The 26,808-nt window shown below is 42.5% G+C and overlaps 1 protein-coding gene across 1 annotated transcript in view; it reads left to right on the top strand.

The window, feature by feature from the left end:
• The window catches only part of LOC141797963 (protocadherin-16-like), a 92,684-nt gene that overhangs the window by 3,121 nt on the left and 62,755 nt on the right, over positions 1–26,808 (top strand). The window contains exon 2 of the mRNA XM_074679684.1: positions 4,082–5,893. Coding sequence (XP_074535785.1) covers positions 4,103–5,893 — 1,791 coding nt within the window. The 5' untranslated portion in view covers positions 4,082–4,102. The remainder of the gene's footprint in view (positions 1–4,081; positions 5,894–26,808) is intronic.

Below are 26,808 nucleotides of genomic sequence, written 5' to 3'. Positions count from 1 at the left end.
ACATAAAATTACAGATTTCCTTACAATGGACTGCATCACCCTGAACTATAAATTGACATCAACATTTGAAGTGGCAAACCTTGAGGAATCCTCCAGCAGGCGTCAAGGCTAACCAATCTTCCCTTAGAGGCCTGGAGCACTTCCATGATCTGGATTTAAAGTGTTTTCTCCTGCATGTGTTTGGGCAGATCTGGATTTGCATTTTTATGTATTTGCAGCATCTTTCTGTTGTTAAATTTCCTTTGGACTTCGCACAAGGCTATGATTTGCAGCACATCCATTAGCCTCGTCCCCACCCTTGAATAAACCCTCAGATTTTCCAAATCCTAGTCACTGGGCCTGCGTCCTATGAGGAAACATATGCTGTTGTGAACAAATGAGCTGAACTTTGACTCTAGTTGCAGTAATGCTGTCCATATACTGTGCCTGTACCCTGCTACTGTAACTCAGTGCACATGTGTTTTCAATGATGCAACTACGAGTGTATCAGATGGTGTCATCTTCAAAGCAGAAGGTGTGTGTTTTTTTTTTTTTTATCTGAAACATCTTGCACAAACAGCTGAACAAACCCATGCTGCTCTTGCTGTGGGAAAGAGATGATTCTTTTTCGTGATGGACCCTCAGTGACCTTCAGCTCACTGGGAACAAGAAATGAGTGTATGTGTTTGTAAGAAGGCCAGGTATGTACGTTTCTGAAGCTTTTCTCGGCTTTTCAACATGCCAGTTTATTGATTTTTTTGAAGACGAATGCCGGGCATAGAAACATGGAACCTATGAAAGGCTGGCAGTTACTTAGAGCTTTTAGTTTGCTTTGTGCTGAGCGTGTCGTCCTCATGTCCAGTCAATCTGCAGCTCCCTCTGTGGTTTCCATTACGGCTCTATTGAGCCTCAGGCAGCGTGGCATGTTAGTGAAACCGCAGAAGTTTTCTTTGAGTTAACTGGAATCACGGCATGGAATAAGAAGCTAATTTTGTGAGCCACTCACTAAAGATATCCCGTGTGGTTTGTTGGTAGTAAAAATGATTAGTCTGTTAAAGCGAGGTTGTGTATTCAGGATCATGCTTTGGATGAGCTGAGATAAATTTTGATCAGCTTTTGGTTTCTTCCTGCAGTTCAGATACTGTGGTTTCATCAAAAGCATCCAATTTATTTCATAAGAGGACGTCTTGAATATCAGGTATGATTATAGCTTGAAATATTAGCCAAAGTTAAGTACTTGACAGTTATTTAAAATCTGTCTCCCCTGATGAAATGATCCTGTATCTTTTGGCCGGTTTGATCTGCGGTATACCCACAGCATTAATTATGATGTTCAACAACATCATGTTTATGTTTCAGGAGAGGTTTGGCACTGATCTCTGTAGAGTATTGGCTCACAGTGAGAGGCAGCAGTGTTTATGCAGATGTATTGTCAGTGGTTGGTTTTGCCAAACCAATAGCCTGGGCTGGTTGTCTTGATCCCGTAGCGCTAGAAAAACAAATTGTACCTCACAGAAAGTTGAAATGTGCAGATAAATAAGCAAGTGGGATACTGAAAGATGAACACATTTCAGCAAACATGACGTGGACCTCTGCGCAGAGGTAGAAAAACAGCCCTGATGTTCTCCTTTTCTCTGCTTTCACTGCTGCCAAGGATTTGATGCTGATTCCAGTCATGCTAGCAAAGAACTCAGAATTCAAACAGAGGTTTCATTCTGCATGTAAATCCATAGAAACCTTGGATTTTGTCGGTTGACTAGGTTCAGAGAATTTCATAAGAAAGTGGGTCAAGCTTATAGTTATACAATAAGATTTACGAAGTGTTACACGTGTGTGCTGGTTTCAAGATAAATAACCTCGATTGAGGTTTTGCAGTTTGAAAAATAAAATATCTGAGAGTCTTTTCTGCTGGGGCATGGATTATGGACTCCTTCAGTTACATCAGTTAACCAAACTAAGGTTTACCTAACAGCAGCAGGAGAGGCTCGCCATGATCTGGGACAATGATTCAGAGTAAACATACAAATCCAGGCCACAGTGGTGTTGGCTTGCTTAATGCAACAGCTTTCAACCATCAGAAGCTATTCTTAACTGTGTTTTCTCTTTCTTGCTTTCCCTGAAGCCCTCCACACGAACAGGCTGTTACCTTTTATATCCTCACTGCTAACTGCCACTCACTTTCAGACACGCATCTCCCTGTGTTTGAGGCCTGCGCACTCAGGATACTGTCTTTGTTATATAACTTCATGGCTTTAAAGTTCAGAAACTTCTTCTTGACTTCAGACAGAATATCTCAAAACCATATGTTCTTCTTAACCTGGTATTGTGCAATTAGTCTTCCCGGCTCTGTCTGTTATACCCATCAAGTTACTCAGCTCTGCAGAGGTCCTCCGCTGTAGCTCAACCAGAGAAAGCATTATTTCAGTTGTGGCATTTGGACTTAGATTCTGGCCTTGAAAAGCTATCCTTTGTGCTTTGGAGAAAGCTGTTTAGAAGTGCATCCCCCAGTGTTGCAGTAAAGTAAATCAAAACGGAGGCTTTAAAGTTCAAGAGCTGTCAAGATTTTCATGGATGTTTTGGCCAAGAACAGCTCTCACAAAGCGGTCCGTATTATGGTATGTGACGGTGGATTTGAAGTGCTTTCCTTTATAGTTTTATTGTTGGAAATTATTATCTCCATGAAAGTAAAGAGAAGAAGAAGCTTCTTCTTCAGGGTTAAGAAAGTGGTGTTAAGAGCACAGATTCTCTCTTTAGATTCTACAAAGTTGTGCTCTAAAGTTTGTTGTCACGCACTTACAGGTTAGAGTAAAACCAATTGATGATGCAGAGGTTAGCATCTGCAGCTTTGCAGGATCCAGATAACGCCTGACTGAAATTAGCCCTGAAATCTCGTGTTCTTATGGCCAACTTCCAGCAGCCCTCAATTACAACGAGGAAAAGCCAGAAAAAGGGAGAGAGGTAGACTGCATGGAGCCCTTCACGTCTGCTGTGTCACTCAAACACACTGTCACCAGCTCTGCAGTCATGGACACACAGGAGGCGTTTAATGCACTATGCACTCACACTCACACACTGATACAGAGATGCACACAGATGTTTTTTAATGTGGCCTTGCACTTATCTGCTGAACCACTGGAGGGAGCCTTGCAGAGCTTTAACTTTACACCAAATTGTTGTTTGATTTGCTTTTGTTTAAATACCCTCACATCAAAGCTTTCTACAATACAGATACATCAAAACAGAAGTGATTTGGATGATTTTACCCACAACCACTAACAAGTGAAAGCTTCTCTCATTATTTAATAAAAAAGACACAATAATTTATGTGTGCCAGACACTCAGTGGTTTTGGATTATTCTGCAGATGGTGACAGTCCTGCTGAACAGTTTCCACACTGCTCCAAAATGTCTCCAAATCTCAGTTACAGATTCTTCGCCATGGTGATGGTGGGGGGGCTAAGAAGGCTCATCGTTTATGCAAGAAATTTTACCACTCTTGTTCCTTTTAAATATAAATATTTGAATATTTTCTCCATGATTTAACATTCAAACTATTAATTCTCACAGGTATTATAAGACAGATATTAGCTCGGGGTTAGTTAAATATTTTAAAGGTTCTTGGAGGACTGTTTCATAACATAGCTAAATGTGATAGCACACATTAATAATAAAACCAGGACCTTGCCTCCCAGACTTGCATGAGGGGAACTGCTTCAGTGTGCGCACTGAGAAGCGACTCCTGCACCTTTTTAATTAGAGTTGAACAGCCACAGCCAAAGACTGTGTGTCTGAGGTAGTAAGCTGTGGCCTGTGGTTTGATGTTTCTTTTGCAGAGGAGAGCTTTCTGGTATGCAGAAGGAACAAGGTGTCGAATTATTAAGTGAACTAAGAAGTGAGGGAAAATCTCATGTGCAGGTTATATTGTAGGTGCTGTGGTCAGGAACAGAGCCCATAAAACATGTGGGAAAGTGTTTAAGGCATGTACTTATTTTTCTTAAACTAACTCACACTGTATTTTTACTCAGGAATAATACACCTTTTCTTAGTTTCTGTGGCTGTCAGCTTTTGATATGTCTCAGCTTTTCCTCTTTGTGTGTCTCCAGGTTTGAAGAGAAGGAGCCAAAATGAAGACAGCTGCCAAGGGTTTTGGGAAGTCTATTATGGACCCTTCTGGTTGGTGGAACAGAAGAATAGTGCTAATAGTGTATGTGGTCTTGGAGCTTGTAACGGTCCATTCACCTGTGGTCTTGGGAACTCTTGAGCTGCAGCTGGATGAGGAGCAGCCAGAAGGTACAATTGTTGGCGACATCAGTGCAGGACTCCCTCCTGGCGTCACTGCATCCCTGTACTTCATCTCGGACCATGAGGGCACAGGCGTGGGTACGGATTTGGACATAGATGAGAGTACGGGCATTATTAAAACAGCCAAAGTTCTGGACAGGGAACTTAGGGATCGATACAACTTCATTGCAGTCACCATGACAGGTGTTACCGTGGAGGTGACGATCAAGGTGATTGACATAAACGACCATGCCCCCATGTTCCCAAGAAAACGAGCCACATTTAAAATCCCAGAGCAGACCGCCATTGGCACCAGGTTTCCTCTGGAGCCAGCTGTTGATGCTGATAACGGGCAGCTCACAACACAGGGTTACCTTATCAAGGATGGAAACGTTGGCCAGGCTTTCACCTTGGAGACGAGGAGGGGGAGCAACGAGGTTCTCTATCTGGACTTGGTGGTTAACGCCATTCTAGACAGAGAGAAAAGATCCACCTACACTTTATCCCTGGAGGCTTTTGATGGAGGTTCACCCAAGAGGACTGATCAGATAACACTAGATATTACTGTGCAAGACATCAACGACAACGCTCCTGTTTTCAACCAGAGCCGCTATCACGCCATAATATCTGAGAACCTCCAACCAGGAAGCAACATCCTGCAGGTGTTTGCCACAGACGCTGATGATGGAGACAACGGGATGGTTCTGTATGAAATCAACCGCAGACAAAGTGATCCAGACCGCTACTTCGTCATCGACTCTCGCACTGGTGTCATCACACTCAACAAGCCGCTGGACTTTGAGATGAGAAGAGTGCACGAGCTGGTGGTGCAAGCACAGGACAACGCAACTCAGCCGGAGGTGACCAACGCCTTCGTCACCATCCATGTCAGGGACTACAACGACAACCAGCCAACAATGACCATCATCTTCCTCAGTGAGGACGGATCACCAAGGATCTCTGAGGGGGCACAACCGGGTCAGTATGTGGCCAGGATTTCAGTCACGGACCCTGACTATGGAGAGTATGCTAATGTCAACGTGTCTCTCGAAGGAGGAGATGGAAAATTTGCTCTGACCACTAAGGATAGCATCATCTACTTGATCTGCGTGGACAAGATCCTCGACCGTGAGGAGAGAGACACTTACGAGTTAAGGGTGATGGCCACAGACTCAGGCACGCCTCCCCTCAGGGCCGAGTCCTCTTTTGTAATCCAGGTGACGGACGTCAATGATAACCCTCCTCTGTTTGACCAGCCCGTCTACAGACAGGTCATCCCTGAAGTGGTGTTTCCAGGGAGTTTTGTGTTACAGGTGACTGCTAGAGACAAAGATCAGGGACCCAACGGGGACATTAGCTACAGCATCCTGCAGGACAAAGGCACTTACTCAGACTGGTTCAGTATTGACTCTGTTACAGGGATTATCACCACCCTCACACAGCTGGATTATGAAAAGAACCCCAATCCCAGTATAACTGTGGTTGCCACAGATGGAGGGAAGCCACCGCTGTCCTCCACAGCTGTGGTGAACATCCTGCTCCAGGATATAAATGACAACGAGCCGGTTTTTGAGAAAAACTTCTACAATGTGTCCATCAAGGAGAACACAGCTTCTGGGACGTGCATTCTTGAGGTAGGACTTTTTCTCGGGAATATATTTCTATGGAAGTTAGAATTGATTAATTTAGGAATCACACTCCCGCACCTCAGCGCTGAGCTCATGCAGGAATCTGAACTTAACCCAGGGGCAAAAGTGAAGAGCAAAACAAATGAAAATTTATTAGATAAATAGGAGAGAACTTTGTCAGACTTAGCTGATGCTTTGCATTCCTCTCAGAGGAGTTATGTTTTAATGGTAAAACTGTTTAAGTTGGACTGCCTCAGTGAGGATTTACCTGCAGATTTAGGCCAAGATGATCTCCTCTTTGGCTGTCCTCCCCTTCACCTCTCCAAATGTTTCCAGGGTAACAGAGGCAGTGTTAAGTCCTCTGTCAGCCCAGGCACAAAAGGCTTTTTCACATATTCACAGACGGAAACAAATTCAGGGCTTTCTCTAAAGAAATAGATGTCACTTCACTCTGAAAAGGCACCTTAATTAGGCTAGTTGAGCGTGAGAAAAAATGGCTTTGGACGACAACATGATGTAAAGTTCAGACAAATTACAGCACCGCAAGTGACTGCAGTCCTGTTTCATTAAAACAAATCTGTCTTGTGTAGTTTTTGGCCATTTTATTAAAGAGACAGCACTTACCAAAAGACAGCTCATCAGTTGTACGAATCATTCAAGTAAAAGTCAGAGTTTTTTTTTCGTTTTTTTTTTTTATAAACGTTGAAATGTTGATATATCTTCCATTACACAAAAGTCTGCAGTAGTACTGCATGGATCAAGGAGAGGGATGCAGAGTTCAGTCCAGACAGAGAGCCCAGCAGACGGGATCTTGGCCCAGGGTTTGGCCTTGGGAGAGGGAGGGGTGAAAGGAGACACATGCCTTACCGCGAATCCTGGCTTGAAAGCAGAAATAGAAGCTACGACGGCTTCTTCTGGGAGGCCTCTCAATTATAAATCACAGGGACCATGGAGATAAGGAAAAAGGGGAATGTACTGAAATTGATTATGGAATTTGAAACAGAATCATAGAATAATTAAAGAAATGTATGTTTTGGAGAACTGTAAAGCTCTTCCATCACCCTTTCCAATCCGAGCTGAGGTTCATGTACTTATAGGATATCTGAAAACTTTTTCTCTCCAGACGAGATGTGTCCAGAGATTTTCTTTCATCTGCATTACCTCCAGAAACATAACTACCTACTCCCAAACTCTCAGAGTATGACATCTTTGATCAGTTGGCCCACACTGTGAAGCGGCTCTGTAAAGCCACAGCTCCCTGGCCTCTCTCGGCCTGCCTGGATGCTGCAGACGTGTGGTTGGCGGGCCATGTGAGAACAGACGGTTCTTACTCAGGGTGCCAGCTCTACATCCAAACATCCCAGCAAGACATCTGATGTCTGCCTTTTCTTTTCTCTTCAGATGAAATTCCCACTATCCCCCCGTTTTTTTCCCCCAAACTCTATGCTGTCCAAAAATCCATTACAATCTGGGTATTGTGACCATTAATTCAAACGTTTGAAGTGGCTCGATCATTTTCCTCTGCAGGTCACCAGCACAGCAGTTCATGATTATTCTAATATAGTCTGGCTCCACACTGCTGTGCCTGTGATATTTTGCCACTTTCCCTTGAAATCGATGGGTTTATGGATGACTTTGGAATTAGATGTGTGGGGGGAAAAAGATAACTAAAAATAAAGACTTAAGCCTATTAACAGAAATCAGTCTTGTGTTCAGGATGCAAGATCTACTGCAAAGAAAATAGGTCAACGTTGAGAGTGGAAATCTAATATGACTTGAGAAACAACGTTTAAAAACCACAGGGCTCCTTTGTGGAATGCTTTTCATGAGTCATTTCTGATTCGATTTTCCATTATTAGTTCAAACCGTGTCCAGTTTCACAAGTTTTCTTGATTGAGAAGGAGCCAAACATAACTGATTCACCAGATCTGACTCCAAACAGCAACCAGAACAGGTTCCTGTACTCTTCAAATAAATTTGTTTGACTCATTCTGAACTAAATCTGGCCTCTTACTCTATTTTATATCTCTGTTTTGTGCTGTGGGATGAAAAAATGCATTCGCCCTGGAGGTTGTGTTTCACTGTGCTGCAGTACCAAAGTCTGAAGTCCTCTGAGAGTAATCGGAAAGTGCGGCATATGGAAACAAAAAATTACTTTGAGGTCGTTTGTTAAAGCCTTTAAGCGTGGGGCTTTTGATTCCTGACGTGTGTAAGTGTCAGAAAAGATGTCATTAGGGATAATGAGGAATATCAGCCCACTTTCATATTTCCAAATCCACCAAAGCAAAGCCTCGTACTTTTGGCTCAGAGTGGGAGTTTGAAATCAATTCTCCTATGTGTTACTCCACTTATGAGACGATGATGAAGCATTCCCGTTTGTTGTGTCAGAACCTCACATTGGGGAATAATTTACACCTCATAGTGTTGTGGTTTTTGGTTGGTTTGGAGTGAATTGGCCCTCTGTCTGTTTTGGGGGGTCGTTCTGGCTCCAGCAGAAAGGCGAGAGGGGGTCTCAAAGCAGCTGAGGAGGAAATGAGCCCTGACAAGCGCTGGCATGAGCGGCGGAGGTGACACGAGCAGGGGGGCTTCCTCGTCTGTCCATTGGTCTGTCCCTTTCCAAATTCTTATCTGATCTCACTTCGTTTCTCATTAGTTGGGTGTGAGGATAGGCCAGACCTAATTTCTTGAACCCGTCTCCCCTGTGGTCATGACAGAGTGGACCACTTGTCCATGTTGGAGCCGCTTCAGCAACATGAGCCCGGCACTGATTACTGTGATTAAAGAAGCAAATACTTCAAATTTCTATCGATGGACGCTGGAGGAAAAGTTTCTGCTCTGCCACCCAAAGTGTTTCCTGCCTGAGCAACATGTCGGTAACTTATTCACCACCAAAAAAAAAAAAAAACATCTGCAGTGTTGTGTAGAGTTATGGTAGCTTGGCTGGGGTTCAATCTGAGCAACACTGTGGGCCACTTTTTACTTTTGTTAAGCAGATTCTTTATAACCAGTGCAACATAAAGTACTACTCAGACACATTCATTATTTCATTGAACTCTGAAAGGCGGCCTTGTTGAAAGGGGTGCCTCAGTAGAGTGGCGCTCTCCATCATGTCTCCATCCCTGCAAACATAAAAGCAGCTCGTCTTTAGGGAGACAGACGTCTCATAATTGCCCTGGAGAGAAAGTATGAATGATTGAAAGAATGTGATCCTTTCATACGGGTCCCTCACAGGCTCCACAGGCTTTGTGTACTTTAATGACGGCCCACCGCTGACCACCAGGCTGGTTCCAATAACACTGATACCAATACTTTGTGCCGCTGTGTCGCTGAGCTTTATTACATGATTAAAAAACGCTGGTACTGCAGTGCTCTGAGGTAATATCTAATCCAGAAATGCTCATAATGCGCTCTGCAGCTCCGGATAATGATCTGTTTTTCACAGAATAATTACAGGAGTTTCTTTTATTGTTGAGTTATGAGAGGACTTTGTAAATTCTGCTGCAGCACACCTTCTTTTCACAATCACCCTTTGTGTTTTGTTTGAGCTAACACCTACCCATCATCACCCAGACTCATCCACTACATCCAATTAAAAAATGAAAATGATCCTAAAAAGTTGCCTTCCAGTGCAAAACTTATGATTGATGGAAAATCTGCATGGCATTGAAAGAAATTAGTTTTAGTTATACATTTATTTTCCACACTCGTAGCTTTCCACTTGAAGTCCTTCCGAAGACTTGTTAAGTGATCTTGAAAAATTCCCTCCTCTATATATAAAAGCCTAATTGTAGCCCACAATTTAAACGCCATTTCTCAGCTACTTGATTCACGCCAGTGGATCAAGTTTAGCAGTAAGAAGAGAAATCTGTGTTTTTATTTGATAAAAATGATTTCTTGACATTTGTTTTGTAGTAATGGCAGACAGTGGAGCTGGACTGTCAAAAAGAAAAAGAACAGAAGAGTAGAAGAAAGCTAAACAGGAGAGTGACAGAAGACGAGCTAAACAGTTTGAAATAATCATTCCAACCCACATGCAGCAGTTATTCTGCAGTGGTCTGTTCCCTGACGTCTCCTGTCTGTTTCTGAAATGAATTTCGAAGCAAATCAGCTATCGTGGCTGTATTGGAAGTAGCGGGGGCTCCGAGTACACACTGCAAAAAAAAAAAAGAAATCTTATCAAGTGTTTTTGTCTTATTTTTGGTAAAATAAAATCTTGTTTTACTTGATATGAGCCAAATTCAACTTATCAGTTCAGAAAAACTTCTTATTTCAAGTTATTTAAAGACAAAAATGTGGTCTGAATTGATTGTAACAAGTAAAAAAATAATCTGCTAATGGAACAAGAGAAATTTGCTTAAATATTTGCTTGAAACTAGAGAAATGTCTTAGGACAAGTAACTTTTCTCCTGTTCAATTGGCAGATTTTTTTATTTGATCCAAGCAACTTGAAAAAAGACATTTTGTTGGACTGGTCAGGTGACTGTAGCTTAGGAGTGGCCAACCCGTCAGAGACCAAGAGCCACAAAAATTCCTGAGGTTCTACGGAGAGCCACATCACGTACGTGGTCTTACGAACACACTTCCTCTCACGCATAAACGGAATCACATAAAAGGAAAATCAATACGTTTCCAATTTTCAAAGTAAGATTTACTGTGTTTGTGTGTTTAAATTTGTACTAGAGAAGAGAAACTGAAACTTAAGTATCAATCTGTACATCCAAACATTGATCAATACTGATCTCGTTGGCATCAGTATATCAATGTTTTAGATTGATCAGCACACCACTACTCATAACTATATAAAGATATTTTTATGAATGGATCGAAGAGCCGCACACCATAAGGCAAAGAGCCACATGTGCCTCACAAGCTGCAAGTTGGCCACCCCTGATGTAGCTCATGTTAAGCCTAAAAAGACATTTTCTACTGAAAATAAGACAAAAACACTTGATAAGACTTCAGTGTTTTTCCAGTGCAGCCATAGGGCACCTGTCAAGTACAAATAAACACATGACTTTGTCACATTGGAGCCTGGGAAAAGTCGTCTTGAACAAAGAAAAGTAACATTAAAAAGAGGATCAGCTCTCCAAACGCACACCTTGGTAAGAGTTGTGTCCTCATGACATTGGGTGCTAGTACTCATGGGAAAAGGGGTCTTTATCAGCCCCTTTAAAGGTTTCATCTGCTAATCTTCAGTGTGCCACATGTTCCAGCATCTCTCTGTGAGGGGCATATAAACAGCTCATTTTGTCTGTCTTCTAAATTAAAGTGGGAAAAAAAGAACAATGTAAAATGCCATGATCTGCTGACTGGAGGGAACGTCTGACTGATCAATCACTCTGTCCTCACAGCCACATTTTTCTCTGTAATCAGCTTTCTTAACTTGTTAAATAAAGCTTTTCTTTGTGTGCCCAAACTATGGAGATGAGTAAAATTGCCAGTTTCAGAGAAGTATTTTGGTACCCAAACCGTAGAATCAGTTCTCACCAGACATTTTTCAGGGGATGGTTTGTGTCAAACAGAATGTTCTCTTGTCTGTCTTAATACCAGACTGGCGCGTCTCCTGTGAGATTGGTTTAGCTTGAGGCCAGCTGACTCTGCTTTTGGTCTCCTCTGTTTCTTTTTCCTCCTGCTATAACTACCGAGCTTCGCTGTGGCTCTGTGGTGTAACAGTGTTTCAGGGAACGGTAAAATTGCAGGAAACTGGATGTGCTACTTAATGTGTTCGCAAATGTAATACTTCCTTGAACACTTACTCCTGGGCCTAGCAGGGGCACTGAGGCGAGCATAAACACTGATGTACATCTGGATGGCGTGTGGGTGTTCAGGTCAAAGTTGTCGCGCTTAAGACAGCTTAGCGCATTTTATTGTGCTCAGACGTCCATCAGCGAATCCAGCACCTCTCTCTTTTTTCCAAAGTCAGAAAGCTGTGGTAAAACTTTTAATGATTCAGGGTTAAATACAGAAGCATGTGGGGAAAAATTGCTCATTATGAGTAAACCAGATCTGTTGGAGTTTGAAAACCAGATTATAAAACGGAGGAGAAAGACCTCTCATTTTGGTTTTAATTTCTGTGTGTGTTCAAAAAGCAGATGATTTCTATCAGACTTTTTCAGAGTCCATCATGATGTCCTTAAATTACTTTTGCTGTTAGACTTACTGTCCAAAACCCAAAGATATTGGACTGAAATTCAATAAACACAGAAGAGAAAACTCTCCTCATGTTTCAGAAGTTAAAGCCAGAGAGCATTTGCTTTTTACATTTGATAAATGACTCTAAGGGTGCATCATTTATCAAACCACTGTCAACAAGATAATTCAACTGTTTCAGCAGTGGTTTGTTCGTGTCAGATAGCCACGCCTGAGGATGGAAAAGAGCTTTGCTTTGTTATAAATGAAAAATCTTCTGTTTCAGACAGTGGACATTTAATCTGCTCAAGCTTTTAAATGTAAGTAGTTATTTCCTTGGATGGATGGTGTTGTTTCTTAAACATGAAATCTGTTGATAGCTGTGATGTGGGCGCTGATTGGCAGAGCAAACAGTGTTTCCAACCCTTCAGGGTGACCGTAAAGAGTCAGTGATGCAGCCACGCGGCGTCTGAAGGAGACTGTGAAGAAAAGTTGGGAGATAAAAGTCTGCTGGAGGGGTTTCCTGCCCACATCTGGCGAGGAAGGAAGATGGGCTTATATGGCTCTCTGTCTTGCGGGAGCAGAAATTTCATTAGTACACTTTGTCTGCCAGACTGTCTGCTGCAGGTGAGGCAGACATTTCAACACTGCGTCCAAGTTTCTATGAAAGGGTGTGAGTGTAGTGGAAGGAGAGTGAAAGAGAGAAGGAGAAAAGAAAACAGTCGGCTGTCTCCAGAGGGACAGTTGGACTCTGGCAGCTGTGACAAAGGCCCGACTCAGCAGCTGGATCCAGCTGTTAATCCCTCCTCTAACATGTCTCCTCTGACTCCGAGGGGTGGGATCTCCTGAACCCTTCCTGTCTCTTTGTGTCTTTTTACTCTTTCTCCTTGTGCGTCCAGACTTCTTATCTCTCCCCGCTTCCTTTTCCCACACTGCTGCGTCCCCTCTGTGATCCAGTTACACCTCTTCACTTCCCCTGGTCTCCCTCTGGAGTGGTGACATGTAGATCGGAGCAGGTGAGAGCAGCACATCTGCCTGTATGGGGACCCTGTGGCCTCCCTAGATGACCCGAACACGCTGCTTAGTGGGTCCCAGTCAGACTCGGCCCGGGCTTATCCAATTTGATGATGTAAGAAAGAAAAGGGTGTAAATTACCAACAGAGTGAAGTCAGACTGCAGGTGTGTGTTCCTCCTCAGCCACATTGTCACAGCGCTGCGTTCAGAGCACTTTAGCCTGACCTTTGTTAATAGACACAATTATTCACTTTGCCTCCTCCTCCTCTGGGACGGCTGGACGCGATGGGTGGAATAGACCGAGGCTCGCTGTGAGGAGGCCTGCCAGGCCTTCTGTTGTCACAGCTCGTGCTCTCTCTGCACATGTGCAAGACAGTTGGCCCCGCGAAACAAGCTGGGCATCAGGAAGCATCATCTGCTCGTAATATTCATTTGGTTCCAAAGCAAATCTGAGCTAAATCATCCATCCAGTCCCCTGCTGTCCACACGACACCACCAGACTGGAAAGCAGACGCTAACTGACAGCCTGCCAGGTATAAAAATCAGTAACTAGAGTGTAAAATCCGAATCTAACAGATTTTTTTGATCCTGTGGGCGGTGATGAAGTGAATGTACTGCATTGGTGGATGCTTGGTTGTCAGAATCTTACATTCACAAAACTGCCCTTTTCCAGAGAAGCATAAACTATATTTATACACAACACCAAAATACTTTGACCGCTGAGCAAATTGTCTCCATATCCAGAACTCAACTGTTACAAAGAATGCATCGCTTTTGTCTGCCAGCAACCTCAGCCCCCCTTTAGCCTCAGCCTCGTTGCTGCGCTCACTGCCAGCTGAAGTAATGCTTGAGAAGAAAGTTACCGAGCCCAGCAAGCTCGTGAAAAAAGAGAAGCTGGACGTGCGGTCAGATCGTCCCATTTCTGCTCACAAATAGATCAATCTGGGTTTACAGGTCTGGAAAGGTTAGTCAATACCTCGACTCCAAGAGTGTGAAAAAAAGTGATCGGGTTCTGTTTCAGGGGAGAAGTTGTAAAACTGAAAGGAGCGGTGCAAAATACAAACAAGGCCAGGGGTTAAGAATCCAAAGCCAAGGCTACACCTCTCTGTGTGGTCAGGAAAATGTGGGAGCTGAGCGGACGCTGTGTGAGCAGGATGTTTTGCAGATGCTTGTTAGCAGTAATGATGCTGTGAATGCCCTCATCTTCTGGGATGACCAAATTAGGGCTCAGGGCCGGTTATTGAACCTCAGTTCTTCTTCGGTGGCGACTGATTTATGGACATGTAGCACGCATGCTTTCTCGGATTTGTATAACTCTTCATATCTTTACTGTTTTTCTGCTTTTGTTGTCATTGGATCATGTAGAGGAGGTCTGTTTGAGACGTTGAACAATTTGGACTTTTGGTGCTTTTTCATGCACAGGGTAATTGTCATGTATGAAAAAAGAGGGGGCTTCGGAAAGACATTAGAATCTAAGAGAAACTGTTATTTTGGTTTTGGTTTTGAGTTTGACATGTTGGCCAGAGTCGAGCAACGCTAACAGTGCTGAAATGTCAACTTGATGGATCAATAAGCTGATCAACAGAACATTTGGTTTGAGGAGCTGTAATAGTCATGTTCTAAAACTAGGCTCGGTTCCAGTGAGTAAGTACTTTTGTGAGCTTTGTAATGCAGAGTACATGACAGCAACGAGAGAAAAGGGCAAACCACACAGAGAGCAAGGTTTGTTGGGTGAGACACTCCACTTTTACATTGCGGTTCCCCCACTTTGTCTGTCTTGGCTTCAGACAGTGAGGCACCCATCCCTGCTCCCAGCAGACTCCCAGTCTGTGTGTACTGATGCTCCATGGTGGTCCACCCTCACACTGCTGGTTTCATATCTTGAAACCTTCACCACACAGACCAGAAACGCCTCTTGGGTTACGAGGGAGGACATCTGTTCTGCCTTATCTATCCTAAAGTTCTGCTTTCACCCAGCAGATTAACCGTAATAAGGAGACAACTGCTTAACTTAACGCTGACTTCCTCTGAGTGCGAAGACTTGATTTAAAGATTTAGCGAGGGAACTAATTACCGCCAGGCCGCGTTCCTCATCAATAAGGCTAATTTGGTCTGGTGCTGCGGAGTTTATGTTGAGAGTGGTGTGCTGCTTCTTTTAACCGCCGTGTTGAAAGGCTAAGTCTTTGTTTGGATTGTTGTGTATAGCCTGGTGCTGTGAGGAGCCCGCAGGCAGCGTGGGGAGCGGTGGGACTCTCTGCTGTAATTAGGCCGAGCTGGTATGCAGGAGAGCAGGACTCAAGACGTGTGATGTGGTATCAGAAAAAGTGAACAAATAGCCGGGGACTGGGCTGCGTGTGTTTGTGTGTCTTGGTGTAGTCTGGGTTTTAGGGGAGAGGGGGGATTCTGTAATCAGCGCTCTGGGATCCTCCCAGATTGCGTCACGGCTGCGTCTTGTGAGATCCAGATCATCAGCACAGGAGACTCAGGGGCAGGGAAATGAATGAAGCAGACAGGATTTTGTCTAACCCTGGCCAAAATCGAATTATTCATATCAGGACTCTGCACCAACTTTCCATTCCAGCGTAGGTTGAAGGCTGATCACGCAGCCAATCTGATCCAGTCGGAGTAAAGATGAAGTGAGTTACAGAACCTTGGAGTGCTTGTGAAAATGTACAGACCTCTGCGTGGCCTGCACGCTGTACGGTGGCCTTCTGTCAGTCTCTCATGGATTACCCTCGGGAGATGTATTAAAAAACAACAAACACTGTGGCTTGCTTCCTCAAAAAATCTGTATTGACTTCAGCAGCCTTCTCATTTTAAACCACTGCACACAAGAAGCAGGTCAGTGCAGTAGCTACAGCAATGGAGAAACAAGTTGTTATTGCTTTCAACAATCTAATTTATCTTCACCAGGACTAAAGCCCATCCAGACATCTGGTTTAAAACTGTCTCTTGTCAAACCTGGCTGTGCTTTTGAGGGGGATCCCTGGAAAAGATGCACATGTAGATCCCCGTATCCCTGATGCATCGAGCCACAGCTGCATTTCATGTCCTTAGCTCCAGGATTTCACCTCCTCTGGGTCGATCTGCCCCTCTCAACAACCAAGACACCTCCGTAATAACCTGCTCCCCAGTGCTGCGATGATTACCTCACACTCTGGAGGTCTTTTTCCTGTCAGATGTGATACCTGTAGTTATCTCAAGGAGTAGGTCCGTGTGGGTGTGCAGATTTGAAGGCATCTGGTTTGAAGTCCGGAGAGAGAACTGAAGAGTCACCTGGTGCCAATTTGTACTATCAACAACTTATTGCTCACAGGGGCTGATTAGCACGGACAGAGGATGAAATGATTAATGTTGCAGTTTTCCTTTCAGTTCACGAAGTCATGTCATGCAGGAAAAGCATTAGCTCATTCAGAAGTTTGCCTTGGATTGATTAGTCTGTCGTTTTAACCCTTTATTGACGAACATATCATAGTTAAAACATGAGTTTTAAAGACCTTTATCTCATCACCATGATGAATAGTTTCCTTAAAAACCCAAAAAACATGGAAGAAAGTTGTATTCTACTCCCTTTAAGGGTTATCATTCCACTACAGGCAGCTGAAGTTGTATTTTGAGTCTTCTAAATGGCTGCTCTCATGAAATCATCCACACACTTTACTTTCTGGGAAATCAAAATTTTCAAGAAGTTGCCGTAAGAATAACATCTGCCTAGTTACTCACTTTTTGAAATATTACTTTCTGCACTGAAAGGATTATTTACTAAAAACTTTTTCAAAAAAGTTGACAAAACGGCCCAATTTATTAGAGGTGTGAAAAAATATCAATACGCCATATAGCGATACTTTGACCTGTGATAAATTACCGATATTACAACTGTTGATATTGATATTTTTGTTGAAATAAAAATTCATATTGTAGCCGAGTTGGAAGTACAACATGTCTTCCACACCTCCACTGAGGTAGATGGCACCACAGAGCTACTCTGCCATATGTTGACCATGAACTGTATAATAAATATGATCTTGAATATATTCAAAATAATTAATTTGAAAACTTATTGATGTGGATTTCGATGCCGTAGACATCAATGTTTTCTCTCTATTCTTGGGTCAGTTAGTTTAAAATCATCTTAAGTTTCATTTTTACACTGTAGTAGACTGATAGAAGAATCATCATGGTCATTTTTTGCGCAATATTAGATTTTTTATAACTAACATTTGTTACACCAAGTGACATTTATCAGTTTCACCAAGTGACCACGTCTTTTACCCAATATTTTTTTTTATAACGTTGGTTTAATGTCACAGCAGATAAAGTGACAAATTTGACACACTTTATGTTTTCAAGAAGGGGTGTGATCCAGCTTTTCTGGTCCCGATACCGATACCTGAGCTTTGGGTATCGACAGATACTGATCCTGATCCGATACCAGTGTAAAATAATAACCTGCATGCTCTACTGTGGGATAAGACTGGTAATGTTTTGAGTAGTAGACAAAAATGAGTATATATGGAATTACTAAAGCTAGGATGTATTTAAGCTATACATGTTTAAATGTCTAACAGCAGTTTGGTTAAAAAATGCTTCAGAACTTACAGAAATGACTCTTTAATCATATAATTTTATACCTCTACACTACATCATAGTTTAGCCTTAGTGTCAAGTTTGGACCAATCCTGGATCAGCACCAATACCCTATACCAAGTTGGGATCGGTGCATCCCTATTTTCAAAGTAACTGTTTGTATGAAACATACAATATAAAAAATAGAAAAGTTGTTATTAATCAAATAGTAAACTAAATATCACAATATGTCACAGCATTGTGATATCGTGATATTATCGTATGGTGACCCAAGTATTGTGATGCGTATTGTATTGTTAGCTTCTTACCAATACTCACCCCTTCAATTTATCATTAACAAAATGTTACAGCAATAGAAATGGTATTTTTTGATGTGATCGGGCTTTACAGGGTTAACTCTTGGTAATTCAGAAAAGTGTCTTGATCACTTTGTTTCCCACCTTTTCTACTTACGGATCCCTCCTGTTTTTCAAAGTTGCGTCAATTCAACCTGGGACCTGCTGGTCTTAAATCTTGACAATCTTAGTCTCTTCAGGGATCAGCAGACACTGTGACAACAGGACACAGGCAGTTTCATCATCAGGAGTGTAACAAAGCTTTGATTAAAAATAAATACTGTTTTGAACCCCAGGGTAAGCCACTCTGTGATGTTTTTTAGTTGATTCCTGCTACATATAAAAAGTCTCCTGAGCTCCATGCGCTGGCTGTTTGGTCCAAAGCAAGCTGAATGTTTGATGAGGCTGCTGAGATGTAGATTCTCGTATTATTAAAAGATAAATAAATAACACCCTCATGCAAGAGGGTTTCACGGACATGATCTAATATAGTGATTCCAGGCCATGCCTAAAAATGTGACTCTCAGCTCCCTACACGTTCTGTGATCTGTGAGCGCTCTCTTGGCTGCGTTAGGAATATTACTCATCGGTTTTGTAGCAAATTACCTGAGAAATGACTGTGTGAATGCCAGCACAATGCATTCCAGTGTTACTACACTAATCTGAATGTTTAAGCTGTAGCTGAAGGAGTAGAAAGCGCTGTCACAGTCCTCTGACAGTCACTTTTTGAGTGACTAATGATGTACGCAGTACACCATGACTGTGAAGGGGGAAGATGAGAAAATAATAAGGCTCCTTTTCTGGCTTTAAATCTCAGATAGTTTCAGTCAGCGCTCTTCCGCTGTCACAGTTCCTGTTATCCTCGCTACTGCACCATTTTTTATTTATGGGCCCTCCCCTCCAAGTTTTTTTTCCTCAAGCATACTAATTTTACAGTCTAATAGGCCTAGTGGTATCAACGCAGTTTCTCCTCTTATTACCATAAATTCATCTTTTAAATATCACACATGATTTGGAACAAACTGCCCTGAAGTCAGCTGCGCACGTAACCTTTTTTCTTTGAAGAGTCAGTGTTTTGTCTTTTAACGAACCACTTTTCAGACTCAGGAGAAAGTTGCTGCAGCCTCTTCCTGCTCTGCATGTGTGTTTCTGAAAAAAAGAAGGCTTTCACAAGGAGACTCCTCAGAGGCGCGCTCTTTCCCTCCTGCAGCTCTGTAAATGACGAATAAACAGGCTGTTTGAGTGTGAAGTCACCCTGTGCCCTTTTGCTTCCGCTCTTTATTCATCACACCAGCACACATGCACATTGAAGTATGCTGGATGTTTTTGCCAAAGAGATTGAGGGAGAATATCACTGCTGTGGAGGAGCTGCGCCAGGCTTTGACACGCTCAACGGAAAGTTAAATCTGTAAGATGGATATGAGGAAGTAGTTTTCAAAGTTTAATGCTTTAATACCTAAATTTTTTGTTGATGAATCAGGATTTATCTTTGAGAAATGTTCTTTAATTTTGCACAAGATGGAAAAAATAACTTGAACTTAGAAATAACAAAAGAGTATCTTGTGTTCTGTTTTTGCAAAAAGGAAGTGGGGAATGATTGAAGGGAGGCACTAAAGGGAGGAGAGGTGATTTACCTCATGCAGTGTGCGAGCAAAAGTGGAGCGCGAATGACGCTGAAGTAATCCTTTGTTGCCATGGAAATATTGGGAAAAGAGTGAGACGTAAACAAGGAACCCCATCGATTTCATGGGCGAATCATCAACCCCAGATGCGTGTTTTTTTCCACTGCAGTTGAAGTGGAGTATTCAAACAGAACAACTGGTAAATGAATCGAGCTGAGCTGAACTGATGAAACTCTTTAAGCTCACAAACACAAACTGCTCACTCCTTCTTTTGCACAGATATCAGGCGATAAAGAGTTAAGCTGTCCTTTTCGCAGAGTTCATCACTGTTTCTCTCCAGACTGTCTCAGTTATCGCACGACATTATCAACACATCCTAAGGGTCCGGGGAACATGTTGCAGGGACTGAGGATGTTTGTTTAGAGATAGAGACATCATGATCTCTTGGCCAGAGAAGGTACATTTATCCCGGAGTGTAAACACAGAGGATAAACTCAGCTATCCGTTGAATCTATATTGTATATCAACTGAGGTTTTCACTTTAGACTGACTATGTTTATTCAACATGGACACCCTCCTCGACCCCCCCTTCCTTCACATGCTGTCAGTGACTGGGCCTCTGCATCTGTCATGAGGGACAGACATGGGGGAGAGTTCACAAGGCACTCTCTCTGTAACTCCAGCTCAGACGTCTTTGTCCATGCTTTTTGTCTCGCTGCAGAGACTTCCTTCACTCTGTCCCCTTGGGCTCTGATAACACATCAGGGGCATCCTAATGAAGTGCCAGCGTGATTAGATTCAAATTGTCCTTCTTTTCCACAAGGGCGGCAAGAGCTATCGGTCTGAAAAACACTTCCCTTCAGAAACAGACTTATCCCACACCTACATCCCTCTGCTGCCTGGAGCCGCCGCCGCTGATGCTAACATTCAGGCTTTTATCTCAGTGTAGCCATGAGAAGAAACAAGCACCAGTTTGTTATCTGCAGCCAGACAAAGCCCATGTGAACACTGTGGACAACATGATGGAGATGAGCTTTCATTGAGGCCGGAGTCTGAGGACAGGGTTGTCTGAAGCCAACATTTGGGGGAATAGTCAAACAGACTTTTGTCAGACTGAACAGATAATTGAGTTTTTCCACAGACTCAGAACTTAACTGTGATGCTTGGACCGGTCACTTGGAGCTCATCTTTCTTTCATTACAAGAATTAATGAATTAAATTGCGTGAGAACAGAATGAGTTAAAAGAAAGCTTGCTGAAGTCTCAAACTTCTTTTAGCCATCGGCAAGAAAAAAGTGAACTTTTTACTGAGCTCACTTTTTTTAAGGCTACAAAATCAAATAAAAACAACACCTTTTCTTAAAGCAAGCAGTTAAATAACATCCGTATGATGCATCTGAATACTTAAGTGAACTTTTCCAACCATCTTTAGTCACTGAGCTGGACTGCGTTATGTAAGGCTATGAGAGGGATAAATTGTGCTGTACTTTGCGTGCCAGTGTGCTCTTTTCCCAGTCTGGGAAGGTAGGACAAAGCTGCAGGATTTGGCCGGTGTTTGTGCAGGAGAAGAAGGGTGCATCGAGATGAGGCCAAAGCACACAAGCTGAAGAAAGGTTTTGGCTGCAGCGCTGAGGAGACAATGCTCAATCAGAGCAGATCTATACTCTGAGAAGAGTGAGACCCAAAAACGATCCATCACGTAATTGACCTAATTTTTCAGTGAGAATGATTGAGCTGAGGTAATAAAGTGGCCAACTAATTATGTTCAATGACCAGATGAGTGCTGGAAATTAGATGGCATTGATGTGTGACACAAACAGCCAACTCTTTGGCAAGTTGGAAGAAATGTCATTCATTCTTTCCTTCACAGCGCTTTAATACAAAACATTTGAAGAGTTTGAACTGTCATTGTGTTATAGCATCATGTAACATCCTCTTACTCTGTAAAGCAACTCTCTTAAAGAGATAGTGCCGTGCTTTTTGTTCCCACATGATGTCAGTGCTGGATGTGGGCAAAGTTACAGATAGTGAGGCAAATGAGTGGAAAACTCCAGTAAATTCAGAAAATTTCCAAAAACTTTCCATAGGAAGTTAAGCTTAGTAAATTTGGAAATATTCTGAATTGTTTCATCTAAACTTACTTGACTCTATGTTGTCCTTGGGTGGTGCTTTTAATGATCTTTTGCAGAACATACCCTAACAATTATTGATTTCTTATCTTATTTCTTATTTCTTATATAAATTCTTATTTTATTCCCTTAAATTTCTGTGGAAAGTTTGCAACTTTGAAAAGTCCCGAAACTTTGCAACCTGAGTTGGAGCATTCACAAGGTGAGACTGATGGCTGCTCTGAAAGGCCTTGTAAAAGAAGTCAAAAAGACAGAAACTAGACTTGCTCAAATTGGACAACAAATTACGAAGCTTAAGATTTTCTTCTTCTTACTTTTTCAAACTTTTTTTGTTCAGATTTAGAGTCCAAATTATGCGGCTATGTCTTTGTAATTTTCAATTTTAAACAGAGAAATACAAGTTAACTCAGTGACAACAATTTGGAGCAAGGCAGTGGTGGAGGAGGCTTCCAGCAAGCTGACCAATCACAGGAAAGCTGGATAATTTGGAGAGAAAAGCCTTAAAGAGACAGGAGCGTAAATGGATTTTTGTAGAAAAAAAAAGTAAATCTTTTAATGGTTGAAAAGAAAGTTTAAATGGTTGAAATAAAGTTGGAAAAATGAGTAAGATGAAGACTCCTCTGAGTTGTTTGGGCATTTCGTTGGACTTGTGGACTTGTGCAGAATTTTTCTCTGTCCACATCCTCGTCCGGCCATGACCGTCTGAGGGCAAAGCAGGAATGATCTTCTTTAGGTCACAGGCCATGATTATATGGGTATAAGTATGTGAGGAAAGAATTACTTACAGGAGCTTTCCCAGTGGATATTTAGTGAAGCCGTGGCAAGAGCTGCAGAGTTTAAACTACAATTTTTCAGGCCTTTGTAGACAATTTTAACCTCTTATGTCATATTTAATTTTCTAAAGAGCTTCTTTTTGCAGCAATTGCACTTTGTTAAATCACCCCTTGTTAAAACTCCTATTATTCTAGGAGAATCTTATTAAAGTGGATCATTCCTTGTGTCTCATAATGGCCAAATATATTCAACATTGACATTTTTTTTGTCTTAACTTTTTACTTTTGTTGTAGTGCAGACGTATACCATCAGTAAGAGAAGTCTACAAGCTCGTCTGAGTTGAATGATCCGTTATAATTTGATCAAATCTACCTTTTTATCCACATTACTGAAGCATAGCATTGATTACAGGCAGATTTAAAAAGCCTGCATGCATCACAGACTCGTGCCACAAGCAAACTTGATGGATTACACAACATGAAGGACTCTCAGGAGCCTGTTCTTTTTAAAATCTTACAGACCTTAAAGTGGACTAAATGAGATCTGGGGAATGAGAGCAGATCTTTAATGTGTGCAGTTATGATACAGTGAGCACTTTTTAGGGAATGGCCTGAATATACAGAGCTTTTAAAGAGCTTAAAGTGGCCACTGATCCAAAGCTTCATGTTTGTAAAGAAGACCGCATGTCTTTGGAAAAACTCAACTCTTTTTTCTCTAGTGCTTCATAACTTTAAGTGATTTTTTAAGGCTGAGTTTTCCATCCAAGAGCTCTTCTTGCTGGCAAACATCTGCAGTAGTTTGATATGACCTCTCCTTTAATAGCTGATCTTTGGTGCCCTGCTATTTGCGCACTTCGTTACTGGTTTACAGTATTTCAAATGAGCCCCATTAATTCAATCCCAGTGGTCCTCGCTCGTATTTTCAAAGGAAGGAGTTCAAGATTTGGTGTGGTCTCCCCGAGGCTTGGGTGGTATGGTGAAAGGGATTAACAGTGTGACGTCAGAGTGCTCCGACTGGAAAGAGTGGCATGATACGCTTACATGGCAGTGTTCACGCTGGACACTAGGTTAGTTTCCAGCCGGGCTAAAGCCTGGGAATCTTCAGATGTGGCCTCCGAAGGAAGCCAGTGGAAATGAACACCGTGGCAGCGGTGCGCTCTGTGGATGAGAGAGAGGAAATTGCTCGCTCATACTGCACCAAACTAATTCAGGGTTTTCAAATCCTTTCCAGGCTCACCAAAGAAGACTTTTTATATAACTCACTACTTTGTTTTCTGTTGCTTGGCTCATTAGTTATAAGAAAACAAAAAAACTGTTCTTTTAAAGCTGAGTGGCAGACTGGATTGATGGATCAGCCATTTCCCCATATTCATGCCATTCTGCAAAGTAAATTATTCAAATGAATTCTCCTCAGCCAGGACAGCTCATAGAGCACTTTGTGTGCAACTCCTTTTCTCTCTGCTCATTTAGCTTTGGCTGTTAGCGGAGTGATGGGTGATGCTGAGACGAAAGCAGATTGGTTCTAAATAAATCAAATAATTCTTTTATCTCCTGCCAGGGACCTTCTGACTCTGCTTTCACCTTTTCACTTCAAAATCCTTGCCTCAAGTGCAGAAAAATAAACAAATAGTTCCTGAGTTTTCTTTTTTTTAACTTCATAATTGTTCCCGTATCACTGTTTTCCACCCTGATACTAATCTTGCTGTAGCTACTGTTTGTTCCGATCTGACGCTTTGCTACCCTGACCTAATTAAGGTTTATTTACAAGTGCATCAGTATCCTTGTTGTTTCTTTTGACCCGGAGCGCTAATGTGGAGAGAGGGTCCCTTTAGAGGACCAGTCTAGACCCTTTTCACAGCGAGCTTCCTGTTGCCAGGCTGTTAAAAATGCCGGAGGAGTTGCCACAATGTGCCTGTATAGAATGGCTTATGGCACAAACACGGCACTGTCTGTGTCCGTGGGGACTGTTGGTGTGGGACAGCTGCTTTATGATGGTAAACTCCTTCCTGAAAGCTGAGGACCCCCTGCTAACGTGCCAGCATAACCGCATTGTACGTGAATTGACTCGCCGTGTTGGATTAGCTGGTTAAATACAGTGATCCTTCCCTCAAACGTGCAGTCCTGACATTTAGGGCGTTAGAATACCAACAAAGACTGCTCAATCTTTCTCAAGCTTTCTTCCTTGTTTATTCTTGGCCCAGTGTGAGGAAGACAGCAACCTGCATGTTAATTCTGCTTCTCAGTGCAGCTCTACGGACGAGCTTTCATGTTGGGATTAAACCGATCTTTGAGAGAGACAAACACGAGAAACTGGAAAGGTTTTGGTTTACAATACTTCTGTTGTATTTTCAGATAAAAAGGGCAAAAGCACTTTGAATATATGGATATGGCCAAACCAGTGACAGGGAACTCTTGCCATCTTGGCGCATTCCTGCGCTAAATAAATAAAGCAAGACAGAAGGGGAAAAGGCAAGTGAATATCAGGATCCAAACCAGAGACCGAGCTCTGGAGGTTTTTGCATTTTCCTGTCATGCACTCAGACCCAAACACATCTCAACAGCATGGAAGAGCAGGGGAGCCGTAAAGAGATAGACAGAGACAGCAAAAGGAGTAAAAAAAAGAATGAGGGAGGTCTGAGAAGGGCAGGAGAAAAAAAAGTGAGCTTGAAAATGGAATAAAAATAGGCTCATGATGGAGCTGGTGTCTCGATGAGGCAGCCCACTAACCTCAGAGGCGCCACACTCCCGGGCTTATCCCGGCCCAGTGAAAAGGAGGGGCCACACCACACATCTTTGTGACTGCCAAGGCTCCAGCGCCAGGCCGGCTCTCTCCCTCTCTGTCTGGTGGTGGAGGGGCCCGTCATTGAAGACTTTGAAACCCAACAAAGCGCTGAGGCCCCCCCACCCCCCACCCCTCTGAACGGCAGGGCAGCCCCTCACGCTTCAGAGCAGCCAGCAGCCAGGTGTCACATCAGACCTGCAGGGTTTTTTTTTTCTGATTCTTCTGTTGGTTCAGTGAAGTTTCTGACTCAGTGTGAGAGCTGGATGCTACTGAGACAGAAGCCTGACATCTGAACTGCACAGGCAATCTGACTGCACGCTGCAGCGGAGGTCACATCAATCACAGAACGTTCGGGGCAGACGGAGCAGACATGAACCTGGCAGGAGGTCACTGACCTGAGAGTGAAATTCCTCTGGTCTGTCATCCAGTGCTACCCAGTGTGCGGCTGCTTGGAGGTAGTGGAAAATTTAGATGCGGCGGTTACACGCCTGAACATGTAATTGGCGATTAAAATCAAATGATTTTCCAGAATTCTTATCAGCTACTTATGCATGTCCATTTTTCAACCTTGTGTTTGAATCCAAGATCTATTGAAAGTGATGCTTTACTTTTCATATGAAAGCAAGCGATTCTGATCTGTCAGGAAGTCTGCCGTGTCAACTGGGAGAAACTGACAGACAAAGACGGGAAGAGAACGAGACAGCTCAACATGAGCGCTCATCTGGAGGACATTCAGAAGCATAATATTTTCATATCTGTTTGAAATTTTACATTTTAGACAGATTAGGGAGACTGTACACACAAATCTTTCCCACAATTGAGAAAAATAACATCTGGACTGCATTACTTGTATCTCAAAAGTATTTCACTTCTTTCAATTTGTCACTTCTACAGTCAAAGAAGTGCACATGAGTTATGAACAAATGAAACTTTGTTTTATGGTGTTGTTTTCCCTTTTTGCATCTCCTTCTCCTCCGGAGGGAAATAAAACTGCATGATAAGATTGCCAAGAAGCGAAATTTATTTTTGTGTGTAGGGATGCAGTGATTAGAGGACTTGATGGTAGGATTATATTCTGATTAATAATCACAGTTTCACATTTTTTGGTGATTATTATACATTCATTAATTGCACAACATTGCTGATGTTAAAGATCACATGAACATTTTTTGTTTACCCACAAATTAATCCATAAAAAAAAAAACAATATGGGACAAAATGACAAGTTTTTAATTTGACAATGTTATTGATACCCACATAGTAATCAGTTAAAACAAAGTACTCAAAGTATTAGATGCTGTTCTGGTAATACCTGGTGTTTACACCACGTAGAAAGAAGGACACACAGTGTCCAAAGTGCCTGAGAGGATGGTTTTCTTCTCTGTAGACCCCCTGCTGCTTTGCTGCTGTGTTGCATTTGCTCACTTTGTACTGAAAGAGCTTGACTTTCTCCACCACATGCTATCGATTGTAGCTGTCACATTACTATTAAATTCCCAGCCAACTCAACGTATCAATGAATAACACGCCACTAACATTATATCACACAGT

Source organism: Halichoeres trimaculatus, unplaced genomic scaffold (genome assembly GCF_033239565.1).
Source record: "Halichoeres trimaculatus isolate MK-OKI-2021-1 unplaced genomic scaffold, fHalTri1.1 fHalTri1_scaffold_9, whole genome shotgun sequence".
In the NCBI taxonomy this organism is placed as follows: Eukaryota; Metazoa; Chordata; class Actinopteri; order Labriformes; family Labridae; genus Halichoeres; species Halichoeres trimaculatus.
The sequence above is the reverse complement of the archived record's forward strand: the minus strand, read 5'-3'. Positions and strand labels throughout refer to the sequence as shown.